This window comes from Coptis chinensis, chromosome 2 (genome assembly GCF_015680905.1).
Source record: "Coptis chinensis isolate HL-2020 chromosome 2, ASM1568090v1, whole genome shotgun sequence".
Classification (NCBI taxonomy): Eukaryota; Viridiplantae; Streptophyta; class Magnoliopsida; order Ranunculales; family Ranunculaceae; genus Coptis; species Coptis chinensis.
In genome coordinates, this window is record NC_141457.1 from 48,007,019 (window position 1) to 48,026,101 (window position 19,083).

The window sequence follows — 19,083 nt, forward strand, 5'->3', positions numbered from 1 at the left end:
TAAGTGAAGCCCCAGTAGGCTTGTTGACTGAGAGGATCTGGTTGCAATTGTGAGTATCAAATTAGTTGCTTCTGAGCTCCATCATGCCTCTGGGGCCAGGGAAGCGTAAAACCTGATGGAGTGTTGATGGCCTATGAAGCACCGATACGTCCTTAAGGGTGAAGTATCCGTGTCCGACACAGATACGCCCTGATACATGTCAGATACGCGATTTGGAGTATCTGATTTTATAATTAATTTTTTAATTTCCGACACGCGGGGCATACGCGGGGGACAGTAATCTCACACATACAATAAATTTTTTTGGAACTTCAACAAAAAAAAAACAAGTGAAAGAAAATCCAAGTAAATAAGAGATGCAAGAGAAGAAAGATGAAGTGAATCCAAGTTATACATGTCAGTTGCTGCTTAATGTGTTTGAATTGGTCATTTTATGAAGTAGAATTGTCATTTTAATTTGAATTTGGTGAAAAATGCTCAATTATATAATATTTATATATATATTATTCAAACGTGTCCATGACGTATCCGTGTCCTATATTTTTGAAAAATGTCGTGTCCACGTATCCGTGTCGTGTCGTATCCGTGTCGCGTATCGGTATCTGTGCTTTCTAGTTGATGGCACTGCTTGCATCTTGTGGATCCAACGATGTCCTAACATAGCAGTATGGGACGAGTTGCCATGCAGAACGCTGAAGCGCGTGTTGATACTAACTTTGTCCTCACGTGACCCGACTGAGACAGGTAAAAATACCTGTCTCCAATTGGGTCAGCTCGAGATCCATTGAAGCAATAGAGGGGGGTCATTGGATCAATCATAACCAACCTAGGCAAGTTAATCTCTTTGAGGGTTTGATAGAACAGAATATCACACGAACTGCCTAGGTCGATCAGGACATGCTTGACTATCCAGTTGCTGATTTTGACGTGGACAACTAAGGCGTCATTGTGTGGGAGGCAAACTTTATTGAGGTCGGCCTTAGTGAAAGTTATGTCTCCTTAGCTGTGGCCAGCTGGTCGTGGAACGGTGGCTGCTTGGGAGGAGAACCGGTATACTTCTTAGAGAGCGCCAACTCTTCTCCTCTTCTCCCTAGAAGACGTGACAGAATCGTCCTGGAAGGTGATCATGTTGATCGTCCTGTTATTATCTCTGTCAGATGAGTGTTGGGCGCTCATGATAAGATTGCTCATTTGAGTGTCCTAGAGCGTGGGAGCATTCTCTGTTGGTGTTGCGTTGTGGAGTTCAGCTTCGCTCCCTGCGGGCCATGAGTTTGTGGCACATGTCACCATCGGCAATATCAGTATAGTGTTTGATATATCCTGCCTCAATGAGGTCTTGTAGGTAATGCTTGAGCCCCCGACATTCGTTGGTCTCATGGCACTTTGCTTTATGGAAAGCGCAGTATGGCTTTCCTGGCGTGTCTTCTGGCTGTTTTACCTCAGGTCAGTAATAGGCCGCTGTTTTTATTTTCTCCAGAATGTAGCTTGGAGATCTTGTCAGCACAGAGAACTCGCATTTCGTGTGCATCCTAGTACCAGATTTCTGTCCTTGTGGTCTGGGTCGCTTTTTTGAGGATGGGGTAGCGTCTGAGATTGCTGCGACTTCCCCTTACTCGCCTTCGTGGTCTAAAGCTTCCTGTAGCTTTATATACTTGTACACGCGAGTGTACAGGTCTTCCAATTTTTCAGGATGCTCCTTCATTAGCGACCTGTATAGCCAAGTGTTTTTCTAGATCGCCTTGGTGAATGCCAAGGTTGCGAAGGACTCCTTGAGGTTGTTGTCCATAGACAGCAACTCGGTCTTGAATCGTCCTAAGAAGGAACGGATTGACTCCTGGGACAGTAAGAAGAGTGAGTCGAGGTCGGTTTTCTTACGTCTGTTGTGGACGTAATGGTTAGCGAACTGATCCGTCAGCTTCTCGAAGCTATCAATGGAGTTCGGTTCCAGTGAATAAAGCCAGTCGAGAGCTCCGTCCTTCAGGCTTGCAGGGAACAAGCGGGCATTGCGGGTGGTTGAACTCCTGTGCACTATAGAGTGCGAGGCTCTGGATGTAGTGAGCTACGTGTTGACCGGGACACGTAATGTCATCATATCGCAAAGCGCGGCTGGATGAAGTCCTGAGGAGTGGGGACGCTCTGTATGTCTTCAACATCTTCTGGACGATATGAGTGGCATCCTTCTTCACAGTACTCTGCTCGATACACTGGGATAACTCGTTGATTTGTTGGTTCATCTCGTTTATGCCGTCCTCAGCGGTGACTCCATTCGGGTTTTGTGTAGCGACCTGATTTTTTAGTGCCGCATTTTCCTGTCGCAAGATGTTGATATTGTCGTTCATGGCTCCCATCTGGGTGACCATATTCTTCATTTGGCCCTGGAGGCTTTCCATGTTTCGTGGGCTTGAGATTTTGTTTGCAGTTTTTTGTTTGAAGGTTTGTGAACTCAAGAAATCGAGCCACAGACGGCGCCAATGTAAAGGTTAAGATTCGTTTAACCTTACTGAAGTAGGCAATTTGGGGGGAAGAAGGGTTGGTAGATTGTGTTTGACCGAGTTCGTGTGAACGAACTGCCTACGTATCAAGCTCACTCTGGGGGAACATGAATCAGGTCAGACGTAGTTCCTCCTCTTCTTTATATAGGCAAAGGTGCATGCACCTCCTCCTCACCCGCGTCGGGTCATGTTCTGGACTTGATGACATTCAATGAGCCATGAAGACATCCTGCGGTGGAGTAATGGTATGCGCACCTGAAGCTCTGGCCTTGATGATGCCAGCTGTAACATACCTTACTAGCCGTTGGGGTGTTGGATGGTGTTAGCATTCTGGGTACTTAACGTTCTGGGAGAATAGCTGATGAGGTTGCTTAATCTGTATGAACTGATCATCAGCGACCTAGAAGTGTCGTTGAGTGTGATCGTCCTGGTGTGCTTGACACGTGCTTAATATTCACTGTAAGTGTATATTACAGTGAATATTACTCCCTCACACCACCCACTGATATGGCAGATTGGATGGTGATGACCTTATGAATAGTGGTGATGGTGGAGATAGGTGGTGATGATCTTATGAAGATAGTGGTGGTCTCTCCTCATTGATTTGTTCTCTTCATTGAAGTTGCTTTCAATTGGGGGGAGGGGTAAAATCAAAGATTTAATTGTGCTGGATTCAAATAGGGTTTCCTACTGTCCTCCTTCATTTATACTGGATTCTAATGTTTTATCATACCCCACCCGAGTCCGATGGGTACCCAAAATATAGGGTTAGGGTAAGATTTCATCACATTTCTCAATGAATTACCTGAACCCGACCCGCTGAGAACAGGTCGGGTTCAGTCCAATTCGGGTACCCGCTTGGACATCCCTAGGTGTGTGGTTTTTGTTCTTTTCTTTTTTCTTTTTTTTTGAAAAAAAATATTATTTAGTTATTTTTGCTCAATAAAGTGAATTCTCATTAGAAAATAAAAAGCGGAGTAGGCCGAGGGAGCCTACAGTTACAAAAAGAAAACAAGAAGTGCAAAACAAACCACCCAAAGAAGGCTAAACTAAGACACCAACATCAACCCATATCTGAATAGAAGGATACATACCAGTTATGATATTTGAGTGTCAAGGATAAAGAGTTAAAGACCAGTTATGATGGGAGAGGCAATGAAAAGACTAAGTGAAGAGAGACATAATTAACCACATAACACTAACCTCCTCTGGAGTGATTGTATACATCAAGTCCTCAACTTTTCGAGCAAACTGGAATAGTCTTTCAAATTGCTGTAAAGATATTCAGTAAAAGACACCATAAATATTATTCCATTATACAATGTGGAAGACCAATTTACTAGGGTTCGAAACCATCCCAAGAAAAAAAATTCAAAATCCTATGTAGGAAAAATAGATGCACAAAGGGAGATGAAACACTCACATAGTAGATGATCATATTGATATGACGTGTGCAAGCTTGTTCATAAGCTTCACTTGCTTGGTGATAGAATTTAGCAAGTGTCGGCACAACATTGGCAAGGTCATAAAGACTGCACGTAATTACTTACTAAATTACTTCAACTCATATGGATGAATTATACCAATTTTAAAACATAGAGCGTTTCCCATCTCAAACACTTCGTGAAATAGATGTACTGTTAACATTTAAAAGTACCTGTTTTGGAAAGCTGCGTAGTTCTCAAACAGCACAATATCAGCATACTTTGGGTCAATCTGTGCAACTTTCTCCAAAGTTACAAACATCATGCTAACCTGTCCAAAGATTAGTATCCATTTTAAATAAGCTTGGTGTTGTAATGAGCTAAACATTATTAATCAATTTCAGCTTTTAAAACATCATATACATTTACAATAATCAAACATATCTAGTCCCGCTATGGGTTTACTTCAATTTTTAAAAGTCTAACAAACAACAGATCATTTTTCAATTTTTGAAAGTCTAACAAATTTCCAATATGTAAGGATCACTTATGTAAATTTTTATATATGTAAAAAAAACTTATTCAGATCTTCACCAGAGAAAGAATGGACATGCATTACAAAAAAATCAAAAATATATTTAAGCCTTCAATAACCAAGTCAAAACTGTATGCGTGTTTCCATAGCTACTTCAAAGACTAACTTAATAAATATAGAAATGAAATTTACTTCAGAAATTTGAGCATGTTCAGTGATTTTTTTTTTCCAGTACGTCATACTGTAGACATGCAGTTTAACAATTAACAGAATGATATATACTATACAATTGCAATCTCTTATGATAATAATCCACGCCTCCTCGCCCACAACCGTCCCAAAAGGTAAAGGAAAACAAATATTCCATTCTTGGAGGTACTCGTAATAATGTAGTTTGATTGACTTATGGATATTAGCTAAAACTGAATATAGGCGGGGGGGTCTTATAGATAAAATTTCCATTTATCAGCATAGTTATCACTCCATTCAATAATTCTTCGCTTTAACTCTTATAGGAAAAAAACAAGTGAGACATTTGTCTCTTCAACATTGTTGTGGCCAGTTATTGAACTCAATAAGTGAATTTAATGAGGAATTCTCAAATGATATCAGAGGAGTTTGCAGTCATTGTGGAAATTCCATTCACACTGCGATTAGCACCTAGACTTTTTCCACACATTTGCAATTTGTGGTATAGTATACTAAACAGATTCCATTGCGGAAGACAAATTTTACTGACGAATTGGCCGTGATGCCAGAAGAGCAATATTTGCAACAAACAGTAAGGTGGTTTTACACAATCGATAGTGGCGATGGTACTTACAAATTTCGTATAAGCTTGATCAACCAAATCCCTAGACTGTCCCTGGATGTATTGCTCCATACGTGTTGCAAGGGTTGCAAACCTTTAGGAAAACAGAAAACCATAAAGGTAATTGCAGGAGTAGATTAATACCGATATTTTAACACAAATACAAAACTAATAAATGAAATCCCCTGAAGGTATATGTAATAAAGTTGTAATGCAGGCCTCGTCCATATTACACAAACTCAATGTGACATATTTAACATGTGTTAAACATTATTGTAGGATGTGTTTCCACCCTGGTATATGTGGTTAGGCATGTCCCTACCATGTGTGATCTATGATCCATTTGATATATATTGTTGGTGCACCCATTTCCAAGCACGAGCTCTTACACCACAGCAGCTCGTTCAACCCCTTGCGCAAGGGTACCTTTTTTTCTCCTATTTCTCCTCTTTTTAGACTGCTTTTGTTTTTGAGCTGACCGAGTGAGCGGAAGAAAATGGAGGGAATCAGTATTATCCTTTTAGCTGAGACAACTGGAGGAAATTAGTAATAAGCGAAATTGGTGTCCTCCCTTGCAGCAAAGTGTTGATTCTAGTCTCCGTCTGACAGTTTCTTGAGCTCAAAGGAAAAAAATTGTCGCGGCGGTGAAAGGTGGGATTCTTGGCCCTGACGTTGGTATTATTGGCGTGGGGTGCGTTGATGCGTACCCCCACCCCAGTAGCATGTATGTGGTTAGCCATGCTCCCACCGTACTTGTGGCTACATGTGAACCCTCACACGTGTTTGTTACCCATGATCCATTTCATGTACAAAGAGGCAATGAAGCATATAGTTGGGCAGAGTTCTATTATTCAACAGTTGTGGAATGCAGCAGTGGTTGGGGGCATGATTGCCTTATGGACTCATAGGAATTCGATTTACTTCGAGATATGAAAACATCAACCCAATATTGCAACCGTGTGATCAAGCAACATGTTGCCATTGCAGCCCATCTATCGAAGGGATACATGCACAATAACACTTCAGACATGGAGATTCTCCGAACATGGAGAGTATCGATGAGACTGAGACCTACCCCTTGTCTACATCAATTGTATATGGCTTCCCCCAGCTCATGGTCAGGTCAAGACTAATGTTGATGGCGCATTGAAAGGGAACCTGGGACCTTCTGGCTATGGACTGTCTTTTAGAGATAATGAAGGCACCTTCATGTTGTTAGTTGGCAAAGCTCTAGGGATTGCAGACAACTATTGAGTTGAGTGTTACACAATTACTGAAGGTGCACAAATAGCAATTGACAGAGGATGACTTAACATGTGGTTTGAGTACAATTCGGCAGCAGTAGCCACAATGTATAGGAATGGCTCCATGCCGTGGAAACTAAAAGGAAGATGGGAGTGTTGTTTGAGGAGAGCTCAATCCATTTTTGTGTAACACATATGGAGAGAGGCTAATCTTGTATCAGACGTAGTAGCTAAAAAAGCATCAAGTATGCCTGATGTAGAACATGAGGTCGTTTCTTTCAAGGTTCGGTGGTCAAGCCCATGGGCCGTGAGCCCACTAGTTTAGTTGCTGCTCTTTATTGTTATTAGTATAAATAAGGGCTTATGGTTACGGTTTCAGGAGTTAATTTTTAGTAGTGATTTTCTTTAGAGACTTCTTTATTTTAGGGTTCTTAATTGTTTTTCATATAAGTTGTAGATTTCTTCTTTTTTGTTTTTTTGAGAAAAAACTGTTCATCGGGTACTGTTCACGAAAATACTGTTCATCGGGAACACTATTTACGCTTTACTATTCATCGTGTTACTGTTCGTCAGAAAATTAATTTTCTTTTAACATTCAAATCAAGATCCAATTTTTATCAAAGTGATGAAGTCATGTCAAGAAATTCAAATTTAAATCAGTTATTTGAGCAAGATTGAGAAGATGGTTGGGGTACAATGCTTGAGGATGTAGCAGCACTATGGAGTAACTACTCCATTGAAACGCCTACTGGGAAAGAGCAGTGCAGCGTGCCTGCACCACTTGTCCAAACCGAATCAGACAAGTCACAACCTTGTCTACTGAACACCCACTTCTCCCTAATGGCGACCCCATCCCAAGAAACGGGTACTGAATCATGGCGGCGCCATTCTATTTTCAGAACCAGATGTATCAGTAAAAGTAAATTGTGTACTGTTATTATTGATGGTGGTTCTACTGATAACCTAGTTTCTCAAGAGATGGTTAATAAACTAGGACTACAGACCACTAAACATCCTAAACCATTTTCTATCCAATGGTTTAAAAAGGGAGATCCAGTGGCAATCAATCATCAATGTTTAGTTCCAGTGACTATAGGACCTTACGAAGATATAGTAATGTGCACTGTTGTTCCAATGGACGTTTGTCATCTCCTACTAGGGCATCCTTGGCAGTTTGATCAGGAGTATTCATGATGGCGCCAAGAACACTCACTCATTCTTGCATAACGACAGGAAATTAATCTTGGAACTGCTCAAACCACCAGATATAGAAACCACTATGTGTACGACATTCTTGGCTGAAGCACGAGAATCTGGTATGTTTTTCTCTCTTACATCACATGAGAAAAATAAGTATGATAAAAAACCAGAAATCGAGACAGCAGGCCCTGTTCAAGCCGCACCAAGCCCTACAGTGGACAGTCATGATGCATCCACTTTTATTCCCGTTATGGCTTATTCTACTTCTTCTACTGAGGATTTATTTGTTGGCCGAGGACTGTAATATGGAATTAAACTGTGTTGATTGGGATTCCCCTCCTATTTTTAATGTTTGTCCAGAGGAGGAACATGATAGTTTAGATACTATACCAATATTTGATGAATACGGAGCAGATGAATCTGAATTTTGTGTCACTACCCTCTTTGTCTGAGAATCCTTTTGTTGAGTATGCCAATCCGGTTTGGGATGATTTTGATAGTAATTATACAAAGCTCTTTATTTCTGTGCATCTAAAGTTACAATTGGAGGTATGCGTATTTTCTGTTTTAGGATGTGGTAGTATTCCCATAGAGCAGAGAAATCATGTTGGTGACTTTACATCTTTCTTCATGCATCGCTTTGCATATGGTGATTTTGCAAACTTGCAGACATTATGGTACATTCTTCTTCTTGTGAGTAATTATCTGGGCAAAATTCGAGGTCGAATTCGTTTGAATAGCGGGAGAGTGATGTGCATCAGCTACAGTGAATTTCATCAGTCAATTGCGTATACAAACTCGAGACGAGTTCTTTTCAAACTGGAGAGAATGATGTAGAACATGAGATCGTTTCTTTCAAGGTTCGGTGGTCAAGCCCATAGGCCGTGAGCCCACTAGTTTAGTTGCTGCTGCTTTATTGTTATTAGTCAAGTGAGTGGAGCGAACGTTCTGGGCCGAGGGGGTTATGTGGCCCAAAATGTCGGTTGGTTGGTTTCTGTCTGTCTGTCCGCTTTTCTCTCCGCCAAAACTCTCCTCTCTCAAGTCTCAACTCCTCTATCTCTCTCTTGTTCTCCTCAGTACTCTAGTATATATCTCTGTTGCTACCAAATTAGAAAATGAGGATTCAACAAACAAAGTGACATAGACTGATAGACGATTTGAAGAGAGAGAGAGACGATCTCGAAGCGTTGTTCGTTGCTACTGTTTCAAGTTTCAACAACGACGAAAGAAAGGAACAAAGATGATTTATATGGTTTTGGAAGGATGACCCTTTTTAATTATTAAGCTTGGTAAACCTTTTTAATCGTTTGATGCATGCTTTATCTTTTAACTATTTATTGAATTTGGTTTCTTGGCAGGTCATACAAGATGTTGTTGTATAGTTAATATACACTTTTGTTGTTGCCATTGTTGCAGAGGTACTTTCCTTTCTCCCCTGTTGTGAGGCCAGGTGTTAGGTTATGAAAGTAATCCTTGGGCTGCCTTAGACAACATCCTTACATGTTATTATTTTTATTTTTATTGTGGTTATTATTTACTTCTAACTTGATTTTTGAAGAAGCTTATGAAATTTGGTGCTCCTGGTTGGTTGTGCAAGATGATGCAGTAATGTATTTGTATTTGTGCTCCCTTGTTGTTGCCATGCTTGCAGAGGTACTTCTCTTTCTCGATCTTATCGTTACTTTTAATCAGGAATGACTACATGGCATTGAAATCTTGAGAGGACTTCTCCTTGGTGTTTACTTAATCAGCTTTATTTCTATTGTTTAAACATATATTTACCGAGTTTTTAAACATTGGGGATGATTTATCGGCATTGTCGATACTTCGGAAACGGATATCGGTGTTGGGTGTTGATAAGGAGAGAGTACATAAGTTAGCTGGTGGGATTGTTTTAGTGGAAATAAGGATATGGGTAGTTGTTGTAGTAGTAATGAGGATTTGAGGAAGAGGAGGAGGAGGAAGTTGTTGGTTGAGTTGGAAGAGTTGTTTCCGCCACATGTTATTGTGCCGGATGGAAGGTTGGAATATTTGGTTGAAAGGGCAGTTCTTGCTCAGAGGGATGCTTGTGTTTATCATAATTCTAGTAATGAGATTTCTCTTTACGAGGATCATTGTTGTGGCCGTGATCAAATTCCCACCAAGACTTTGCAGGTTCGTGGTTCTTTAATTTATTATTTTTGTCGAATAACCATAGCATACGCAGGGGATCCGCTCACGCCCCCACTGCAATGCAGTATACTAGTATAAATAAGGGCTTATGGTTAGGGTTTCAAGTAGTTGATGTTTAGTAGTGATTTTCTTTCTTAGCGTCAATAAAATAGACTTCTTTATTTTAGGGTTCTTAATTGTTTTTCATGTAAGTTGTAGATTTCTTCTTCTTAATCGCTTCCGCTCATAAATCTACATCAATGCCTATAGGTGGATATTTCGAACACATGGTCAAGCCCCCATGGGTGTATAAATGGGAAGTTCTATATCATGTTTACCACATGCTTTCTTGATGTGGGAATGCATTCTTGCATTCTCCTTTTCCTTGTAATTTTTTTTTTCATTCTCTTTAATACAATTTATAACTTACCAAGCAAAATAAAATAAAATAAATAAATGATCCATTTCATCTGGAACCAACTGCAAATGATATTGGATCTCTGTAGTGTGTTTTAATCACCATGCAATGGGTTATACAGTTATACTATGTTGATAATTCAAAAGTCTGATTTTCTTGAAGGTGCGCACTCCCTAATTAAGCAGTTGCCTAGTTGGGGGTGTAAAGTAGACAAGGTTATCCACAATCTCATAGCTCACACACATCTTAAGTAGTTACCTATGACAAAATAGACTTCCAAAGTGCAGACATAAATAAGCTAAACAATCTGCAAACCAAACCACAGAATCCATATTACCTAGGGATGTAAGACAAGACACCCATCTGCCGGACATTGCGTTCATATTTCTCAATTTGGTGACATGCATCATCAACAAACTGCAACACAGATTGCATGTTTCTATTAGTAGTTCTGGGAACGCAAAGCAAAATCTTTAAGCTTGTGGATTGAAACTTACTTTGTTGTACTGCATAGATATTCTTGAGTCCAGGTCATCAAGCAACAAGCGTACAAATCCCGCTGCATCTGCTTTCTGACCAGAAAGATATCGTTCTGTAGTCCCATGCATTGATATGCAGCGCAGAGGATCAATCTTGTTTGCCCAGTCCACCACAGCATAGAAATCCTCCTACAGAATCATAAAGAATGTTTAAATACGTAGCATATATCCCAAAAAATAATCCTAATAATGCTGGAGAAATATGTAAGTAATTACAAGGTTAAACATTTTTTTTTTTTTTTTGGGATCGGAAAAGGTTATCAACTAAAATCTATGCTACATGGACATGCCATATTTTAAAAATAATCAGTCTCGGATATGTATCCAGTGTCCGTGTCAGACATGCCATCAACACATTGTATGTGATATTTAGCCGTGTCACATACAGGCTCACGTGTCCACGTCAATTCAACTTAGACTATATTGTTCGTATAGTTAAAAACACTTTTTTTTTTAAATAACAAAAAACAACCCGACCCAACACACACACAGAATCCCGTCCTTTGCCCCAACCAGGATGTGGGAGAGGGGAAAGAAAAAAGAACAATGAAAATAACAGCACTTTATGTTCCAACATCATCAGTTTTATTCAAGCCGTAGGGAGCAGCATCATTCCCATTTCCCCCATACATACCCCTGTATCATCTACTTAGATCTTGTGCTTCATAAGTTCATATCATATCTTTATTTTGCCTCCAAAAGAGGGAAAAGTGACAGTAAGTTGCATATTCATTTTTCAGTCTCCCTAAGACACTAAGTTGGAAAGAAAGTAATTACAAAACTTAACCCTTTATCACATCTGGGTTCCCCTTTGCATTCAAAAAATGTTGAAAAAATGGATTGGGGTAACATAGAGGAATGTGATTTAGCAGTGAGAAATTAGTACAATTTTATGTCAATGAGAGAGTTTCACTGCTAGCAATTACAGGTCCCTGTTAAACTAGATCAGCATGTGTAAGTCATCACCATTCATTTTCTTCCCATTATTAGAAAGAAATACCTTGATAAGTTTTCAAGAAGTTGAGTCAATACAATTAGACCTGGGAGAAAACTGAGAGTGCAAACTGGATTCTTATTAACACATTAAACTTATAAGTGGAATAACCATAATGAGATAGATTTATAAAATTGCAAGCCCATTGGATTGGAGCCTGAGTGTTATCAGGAAACAAGAGATATTACTCTAAATGACATAAGATACATTTGCCTAGACTTACTTGTATTCCGTCCAGTAAGTCACGGAGAAATTCATTCAATGCTCCCAAGTCGGCTGAACTGTTAGCTACAGAATGAAGTATGTCGGTTATTTTCAGATTAGCGATATGTATCATTCTCCAAGTAAAAACTGACACTAAAAATTTATTCTTGTAGAATGAGTTGAATAAAAGTACACATGTAAATGATTATTACTATTTTTGCCATCGTTTTTGTCAATGTCCATAATCCCCAAGTTGTCTTCATCGACATTTGAGCCTCTGTTTTTACGACCGGATGAACCTCCAGTTGGAGCAAATGCGGGAACTTCAAAGCATAGGAAGTGTGCCAAAAAGGAACTCTGCGATTAAATCAATAAAAAGTACTGAAGGTTCCAATCCAACACATAAAGAATTAAAGCCTTGACATTGAGAACGAGTATGGAGATAGTAACCTCATCTACAAGGAGGGGAATAAAAACAGTAAGCATCTTTGCATATGCCTCAGAAACCATAGAAGTGTCTGCATTATTGACGTTTACACTTGAACCAGTCGATCCTTCAAGCAAAACCGTCGGATTCCTGGGTGCTTTTGTACTAGCACGGAGCTCATTTGCAAACTCACGCGCCTGAGAAAATAAAGAGTTACCAAACACTTCAGTACTCTGGTCTGTGTTTGCCAAAACAGAAATCCGCACAACGGATGCATAGATAGTGTGATCTAGAAAATATAGCCATTAATGATGATGTTTGATGCACAAAGCTGATCATTTATCAGGCATGTCTTCTGTCATTATGTTTGTTGGTGGAGCTCTGGTTTGCCCTGGGAAGCATTTGGTTTCCAAACTGACAGATCACTTTGTTTTAGAAGTTTGTATTCATTATTGGTCTCGCTTGTAAAAGATCTTGCTGGATTTTTTTCCAATACATCAGTCTTATCAAAAACCGGTTCACACTATAAATTTTTAGCATTTTCAAAATTTAGCAATCTCTTCCTGCCCCATGTAACAATCCCTTTCAACCATCCATGCATATTGTTTTGTGCTTCCATTGCACTTTTCTCTCACATACTTTGTGTTTAGAGACACTGCAATTTATAATAATAGCGACGTCGTGAATATCAACTACAATTACGGTGATACTTCATATCTAATATCTAGGCCACAGACTAGCAAATACGACCAACTTCAAAACTTAGCCCTTGAGTATCTCCTTCCTCAAAAGGAAAAATACTCCAATTGAATCCTGTTTTTATTCTATGGATGTGATACCCCATGCGTATAGCCAAAGGCTGTATGCTGGAGATGCACCTAGCTCATAAGTGGGGCTGGTAGCATGGTAACGCCAAGGTTTAGTCCCACATCCGCTAGGACGCTATCCAACGTCCTGGACATATAGTAATGATCTATCACATACTAATGTCGACGATGAGGAAGAAGAAGGTACATTCGATTTAGACTGTAAATATATCATGAGGAGTTGGAAGGGGATGATACTTCTTTATGGACTGGAAGGAGACAAGGCGACATAGGGAGAGGAATAGCTCGGGATGAGGATGGCTGGTGCTTTGGTGGTGGTCAGTGGCTCGGGCTTGGTGGAACCTGTTGTGGTCCTATCTTTTTTGTTTTTCTGGCCTTTATTGATTTTCTCCATGTTTTTCTAATTTTCTGTTGTTGCTTATGTATGGGATTATGTTAGTAGGGCGTTAGATATTTTGGGTGTCGAGTCCTGCTCCTAGTATTAGCTGCTGGCTAGTTACAGGTGTGATGTAATTGCTCAATTATATTAATGTATTGATACAAAATAAAAAGTAATGATCTACTACAAACTAATGTTGAGGCATTTTGAGAAAACCCCACAGCCATGGAAGAGGCTAAGCTATGGGCGTAGGGGTGGCCAGGTGGGTGACTAAGTTGAGATAGGATGGGGTGGATCCATACAAGCCTACAGATACCCCATACACTTAGCACAAGGGCTTTATATTGGAAAGGCACCTACACTGTGACTGGTGATGGTAATGCCAAGGTTTAGTCCTACATTAGCTAGATTGCGACCTAGATCTTGGATATAGTAATGGTCACCACTTTATCACATATTTGAGGCATTTTGAGGAAAACCCACACCCAAGACGGGCTTTGGGCATTTAGTGACTAAGTACATACAGTATCAGCGTAACAGTATGAATTGGATCGTTACAATAGATATGCATGCTGCGCTTTGTCATGAATAGAATGTGCCCATATACCAACCAAAATACAAGTAACAATAAGCATCAGATCAACAACAACATGAGAAAAAGCTACAACACAAATGAAGACAACAAAAGCTAGCACCAGTGAATTACCCAAGAATGGCAAACATACAAGCTCTAACCATTCTAACCATAGGAGAAAACACACCCATGACAGTTCAGTTTTCTTTCAATCAGTTTTTCTCCTTTTTTTTGTGTGTTTTACAAAGCTATTTCAATTTTTATCACACACACACACAACATCTAACACAAATTTTAGAATACTAAATAAAGCTAGAATGCCAACTAACCTCTCGACGAATGAGCAAATTCAGAGAGTGACAGTAAGCTTTTCTCAACGGGTCCAAGCAACTCTTATCAAGAATCTGGAAGTCCGAAAAAAAGCAAGACAAAAAAAGAGCATTTTGAGAAGCCAGGATATTTTGAAAGTTCATATACCAGTATAGCTTTAGAGTTTAACCTTCAAGTGTTGCAAAAGACGTGCATATGTCCTGCATTTGTACCGAAAATCAGCATGATCAGGCCTCTTTAACTGTCCTCGCTGTGTGCATCCAAGCAGAAAAGTAAAAGCTTAAACAATATCAACGAAAACAATGGTAACTTCTCAGAAGTCAGGAAGTAAATACCTGGGAAAAATAACTTGTGTCACTTATCATAAAATCCACCAAACCAGCAAAGAAGTTCCTTAAAAACTCAGATGCTCTCCTAACAAATGTTGATCTTATTATTTTAAGCTCTGCTTGTTTCTCTTTTACCTGTAGTATTTAATGATAATAAATACCTTGAGCTTATTCAACAAGCATAGTAGAGATCATGGTCAAAAATTTAATGGTAATGCAGTGTCTGATACCAGACATACCCAGCCCACTTCAATTATATATATTTGTCTATCAGGTTCTTGTAGGTCAGTGTGTTGAACACTTTGAACCGTATCAGGCATGGACAAAGGTGTCAAAGTCATTGTTACAGAGATTATGGTTTAAAGTTGTGGTACAAAAAAAGGTAGATCAGAAATACAGGCAAACAGTTTTCCTACACATATATGTAAATGCAATGTCCTATCTCAGGCAAGCCTGGAACCTACACATCTGTCCAAATATTCTATACACTAACTTTAGCATGATTTAAAGGCAATCTATTAAAGCATGTGATTGTTGGAAAAGGTCGCTGCAAAAACCAAATGAAGAAGGATGACTTACACCTCGGATCCTTGCATATGCAGGTTCTACATTCATCTCTAGACCACGCATGGAGGCAGTTAACCATTCACATGCTTCTATATTTCGAGGCATATGAGCTTCATCAAATGAACCATCAGTCAAGCATGCTGCATACTGCCAACGGATTCCAGTTAGAACTACCAACAAACACATGCCAACGATAGAAATAGGGTTTGCAATGAAGCAACATCAGGCAGCGTAGGACTAACCTCTGAAGGGATCCGCAAGCGTTGAAGAAGTTTATCAAGCTCGTCAGTAAGTGCTCCATTGTTTGATGACTGCATCTCCAACTTATTATTTCGAGTTTCTATCTGGGTACAACAGACATTATAGACATTGGGATTACAATATATCAAGCAACCAAGTATGAAACAGTTTCCCATATGTTATCTCTCTTGTTTGATTTACGGCTTCTTTTGGTCAGAATCCAACACCAAGAGCCGTTCCGCCTTCATTGGTAGTAGCAAAGTACTACAACTAAAAAGAAATAAAAATACAGGATACGGTACCTAGATTCAGCTGAATCATTGATCCGAAATGGAGTTTAATGTCTAAGAAGCCTTGAGATCACTTTGGTTTGAGCACACATACCGATTCAATGTCCTCTCTCATGTGTCTCAGCTTTACATTGAAAATGCTCAGCCATTCTTCCATATCATCCACACAAATGCTTGCTGATTCTAGCCCCTGTAATACCTGTGTGCTCATAAAATGTAGTTTTTTCTATCAGTAAAGAAAAACACTTCGTAAATGAAAAAGAAACAAAACTACAATATATAATCTATTCATTCATTCGTATGAGGACGTAGTAAAGGATCAAGTACAAAGGTTCCTTGCTCTTGAGCGACAAATTTGCACAGATTCCATTCCCCAAGAACATGTCCGATCTAGTAGGGAGACATGTGGAACAATTAAATAAAGTTGGGGAAACACACATCCAACTCCCCCTTCACCAAGAAACTGTCCGATCTTTTAGGAGGGGAAGAATTTACTGATTCGACCAGGTATATATTCCTCCATATAATGGAGAGCCCTAAAATTTACAATTAATTTATTCTGATTTTTTTGAAAAATCAAAGAATCCTTCTTATATTGAACTACCTTGTAACATTCAATTCCCCACGAGGCCACGATACAACAATTTGAGCTGGCTGAGTGAGAACACATCATCTAACTTGTAGCAAAAGTATTATATGTATTCCACCATTGTTGGATCAATGTATCATAAACCACAAATGTCTTTTATCTCTATAATATATAACTTCACATTATGAAGACCAAGAAACCTAATCACCTCGTCAAAGACGAAGACTTTGTCTAATGAAGGATCGCCACTTTCTCTAGTGCTACAAGTGATTTTTGTTTTACTTGGGGCATCATGGACCTAGACCATAGGCCCAACTTCCTAATATTTCATGGTTAACCTTAAATCCCCCAACTCCTTTGGCTCCACTCGATTGGCTTCCCTCCCAAATCTCTAAGGAAACAACCCTAACACCTCCCTCAAGATCTTCTTAGACCAAAGCATCCTTTCCTAAACTTCACTCAAAACCTCAACGGTCCTCCTTGTTTGAGGGTACAAGGACTTACAAAAGTTTAACATGCTAAACTATAATTTCACCAAGCTACCTAAGCTAAAGCTCTTAGCCTCTTACTTATAAGAATTTCAATTAAGCGGTGATGAACAGCCTAACCATATAAGCTATTGTGTTCAGTATTCTAAGAACCTCCCCTTATACTTATAACATAATATAAATAAGTGAACGACCTTAGTTTCATTTCCGGGTTTATAGATTGGCTAAGTCTTCTCATAATGGATAATCCTCAAAACCTGGAGCCTAATTTAAGCTGTCATTAGAATCAACTATCAGCACAACTAGTCAGCCACCAACCCAACAGAATATAAGCAATCATAAAACTTTCTAATATGAGGAAGTAAGAGTTTATGTGCAAGGGTCTATACCACATTAAGTATAGTAAAACTGTTGGGTTTAACATGGCAATCAACAATAATGCCAAATTGTTGATAACTCGATTCTTCTTATTAATTCCCTCCAAAGTCCAACCTATCAATCAAAGTATGTTCTAAAGAAGGAGGGCTACCTCATCTATCAGAGGTTCAGTTTCCAAGATGGCATGCACATTTGCTGCTTCCAAAGCAAGAAGTTCACGCTTCAACCTTTCAGAAAAAGCTTCTGCTTCACTTATGCCCATGACATACCTGCAAATCAAAAACATTTAAAAACACTAATGCTAAAATAAAGATGGGTTAAATTGACTATTAACAGCTAAAGAAAGCAATCAATGTACACATATAATGGCAGTTCACAACACAAGTTAGAGATGAATGTTTGAAGTTGATAACTAACATCTATGAAAATCAATACCTTCTTCTTACCAACCTGCAACAAAGCTAGACAAGTTTTTAGTGTCAACATCTCATGAATTTCTAATTTGGTCACTATAAGAGCATTCTTCAGTCTGAGGTTCAAAGACATGGATCCCTTCAAAGATCTCCTTCATTACATGGCATACAGATTACAGATTTAAAAAGGTACCTAGAATTCTGGGATTTTTGCAATTTACAAATCTCACCTATTTCCGTTTTTTGTTTTTTTTTTGGTCAATTCGTATTGTTGAGATGTTTAATCCCGCATGGGGTAGGTTAAGCCTTGCATTGAAATATATAAGTTCCTGGGATTCTACACTTATCACCAATTGGTTTTAAGTTTAATGCTCATCTTCTTCATGGTATCAGAGCGAGCTATTGTTGTTGGCCCAAAAGGCCTGTTGTTTACTCTATGTAACCCAAGTATGTTTGTCCACGTGTTAGGATCAAGAATGTCACATGTGAGAGGCGTGTTGAGATGTTTAGTCCCACATGGGATATGTTAAGTCTTGCATTGAAATATATAAGTTCATGGGACTCTCCACTTATCACTAATTGGTTTTAAGTTGGATGTCCATCTTCTTCACTTACAACTTTTCTTGTTTGGATTCAAAACAAAACTCAAATTGAAATCGAAATATATGTTCGTGACAATAAATTTTGCCTTGGGAATGTTAAGGAGGACTGAAACTCTTGCAGCTACTTTTGGCGTGAATTCAAAGGTAATCAACAAAGAAAATGGTGTAGGAAGAACGAGTCCTATGGGTTAAAATTTAGGTTGATACGCGAGTAGCTTTTTTCTTGTAATAGAGTTTTTTCTAGTTTCTCAGAGTCAAGATGGACTAAATTCATGAAAAAAAATGCTTAGTGAATCATGGTGAATGGAATAAAATGATTAGTACTTTTGAGCACATAACGAACTTTCACATAGGATATTGCGTGAGCTGTTCCAGCCAAAAGTCAAGTCTTGCTGGAAATTTCTTAATGGGAGATTCCTATAGATCTGCCATTAAAATATGTCTTGGATTTTATGAGCTGCTACCTTCTATCGAAGTATCATTAGATCATCTGTTCGTTGATGGTGAGGTTGTAAAACAGATGTAGGTGGAGCCATTTCAGTTAGTTGCTTGATATCTAAACTTTTAAGATCAGTCTTATGTATGATAATAATTTCCAGAAAATAAAAATGTTGAACATGAAGTGTGTAGCTTGTGTG

General features: G+C 39.0%; 1 protein-coding gene across 1 annotated transcript in view; it reads right to left on the minus strand.

Moving 5' to 3' along the window:
- LOC147516335 (exocyst complex component SEC3A-like) overlaps window positions 1–19,083 on the minus strand; it is a 31,530-nt gene that overhangs the window by 9,941 nt on the left and 2,506 nt on the right. The window contains 16 exon segments of the mRNA XM_086588977.1: window positions 3,696–3,764; window positions 3,916–4,024; window positions 4,150–4,247; window positions 5,275–5,356; window positions 10,613–10,692; window positions 10,773–10,943; window positions 12,032–12,096; window positions 12,225–12,369; window positions 12,463–12,636; window positions 14,549–14,623; window positions 14,719–14,799; window positions 14,885–15,013; window positions 15,458–15,592; window positions 15,688–15,789; window positions 16,070–16,174; window positions 17,582–17,699. Coding sequence (XP_086445103.1) covers window positions 3,696–3,764; window positions 3,916–4,024; window positions 4,150–4,247; window positions 5,275–5,356; window positions 10,613–10,692; window positions 10,773–10,943; window positions 12,032–12,096; window positions 12,225–12,369; window positions 12,463–12,636; window positions 14,549–14,623; window positions 14,719–14,799; window positions 14,885–15,013; window positions 15,458–15,592; window positions 15,688–15,789; window positions 16,070–16,174; window positions 17,582–17,699 — 1,738 coding nt within the window.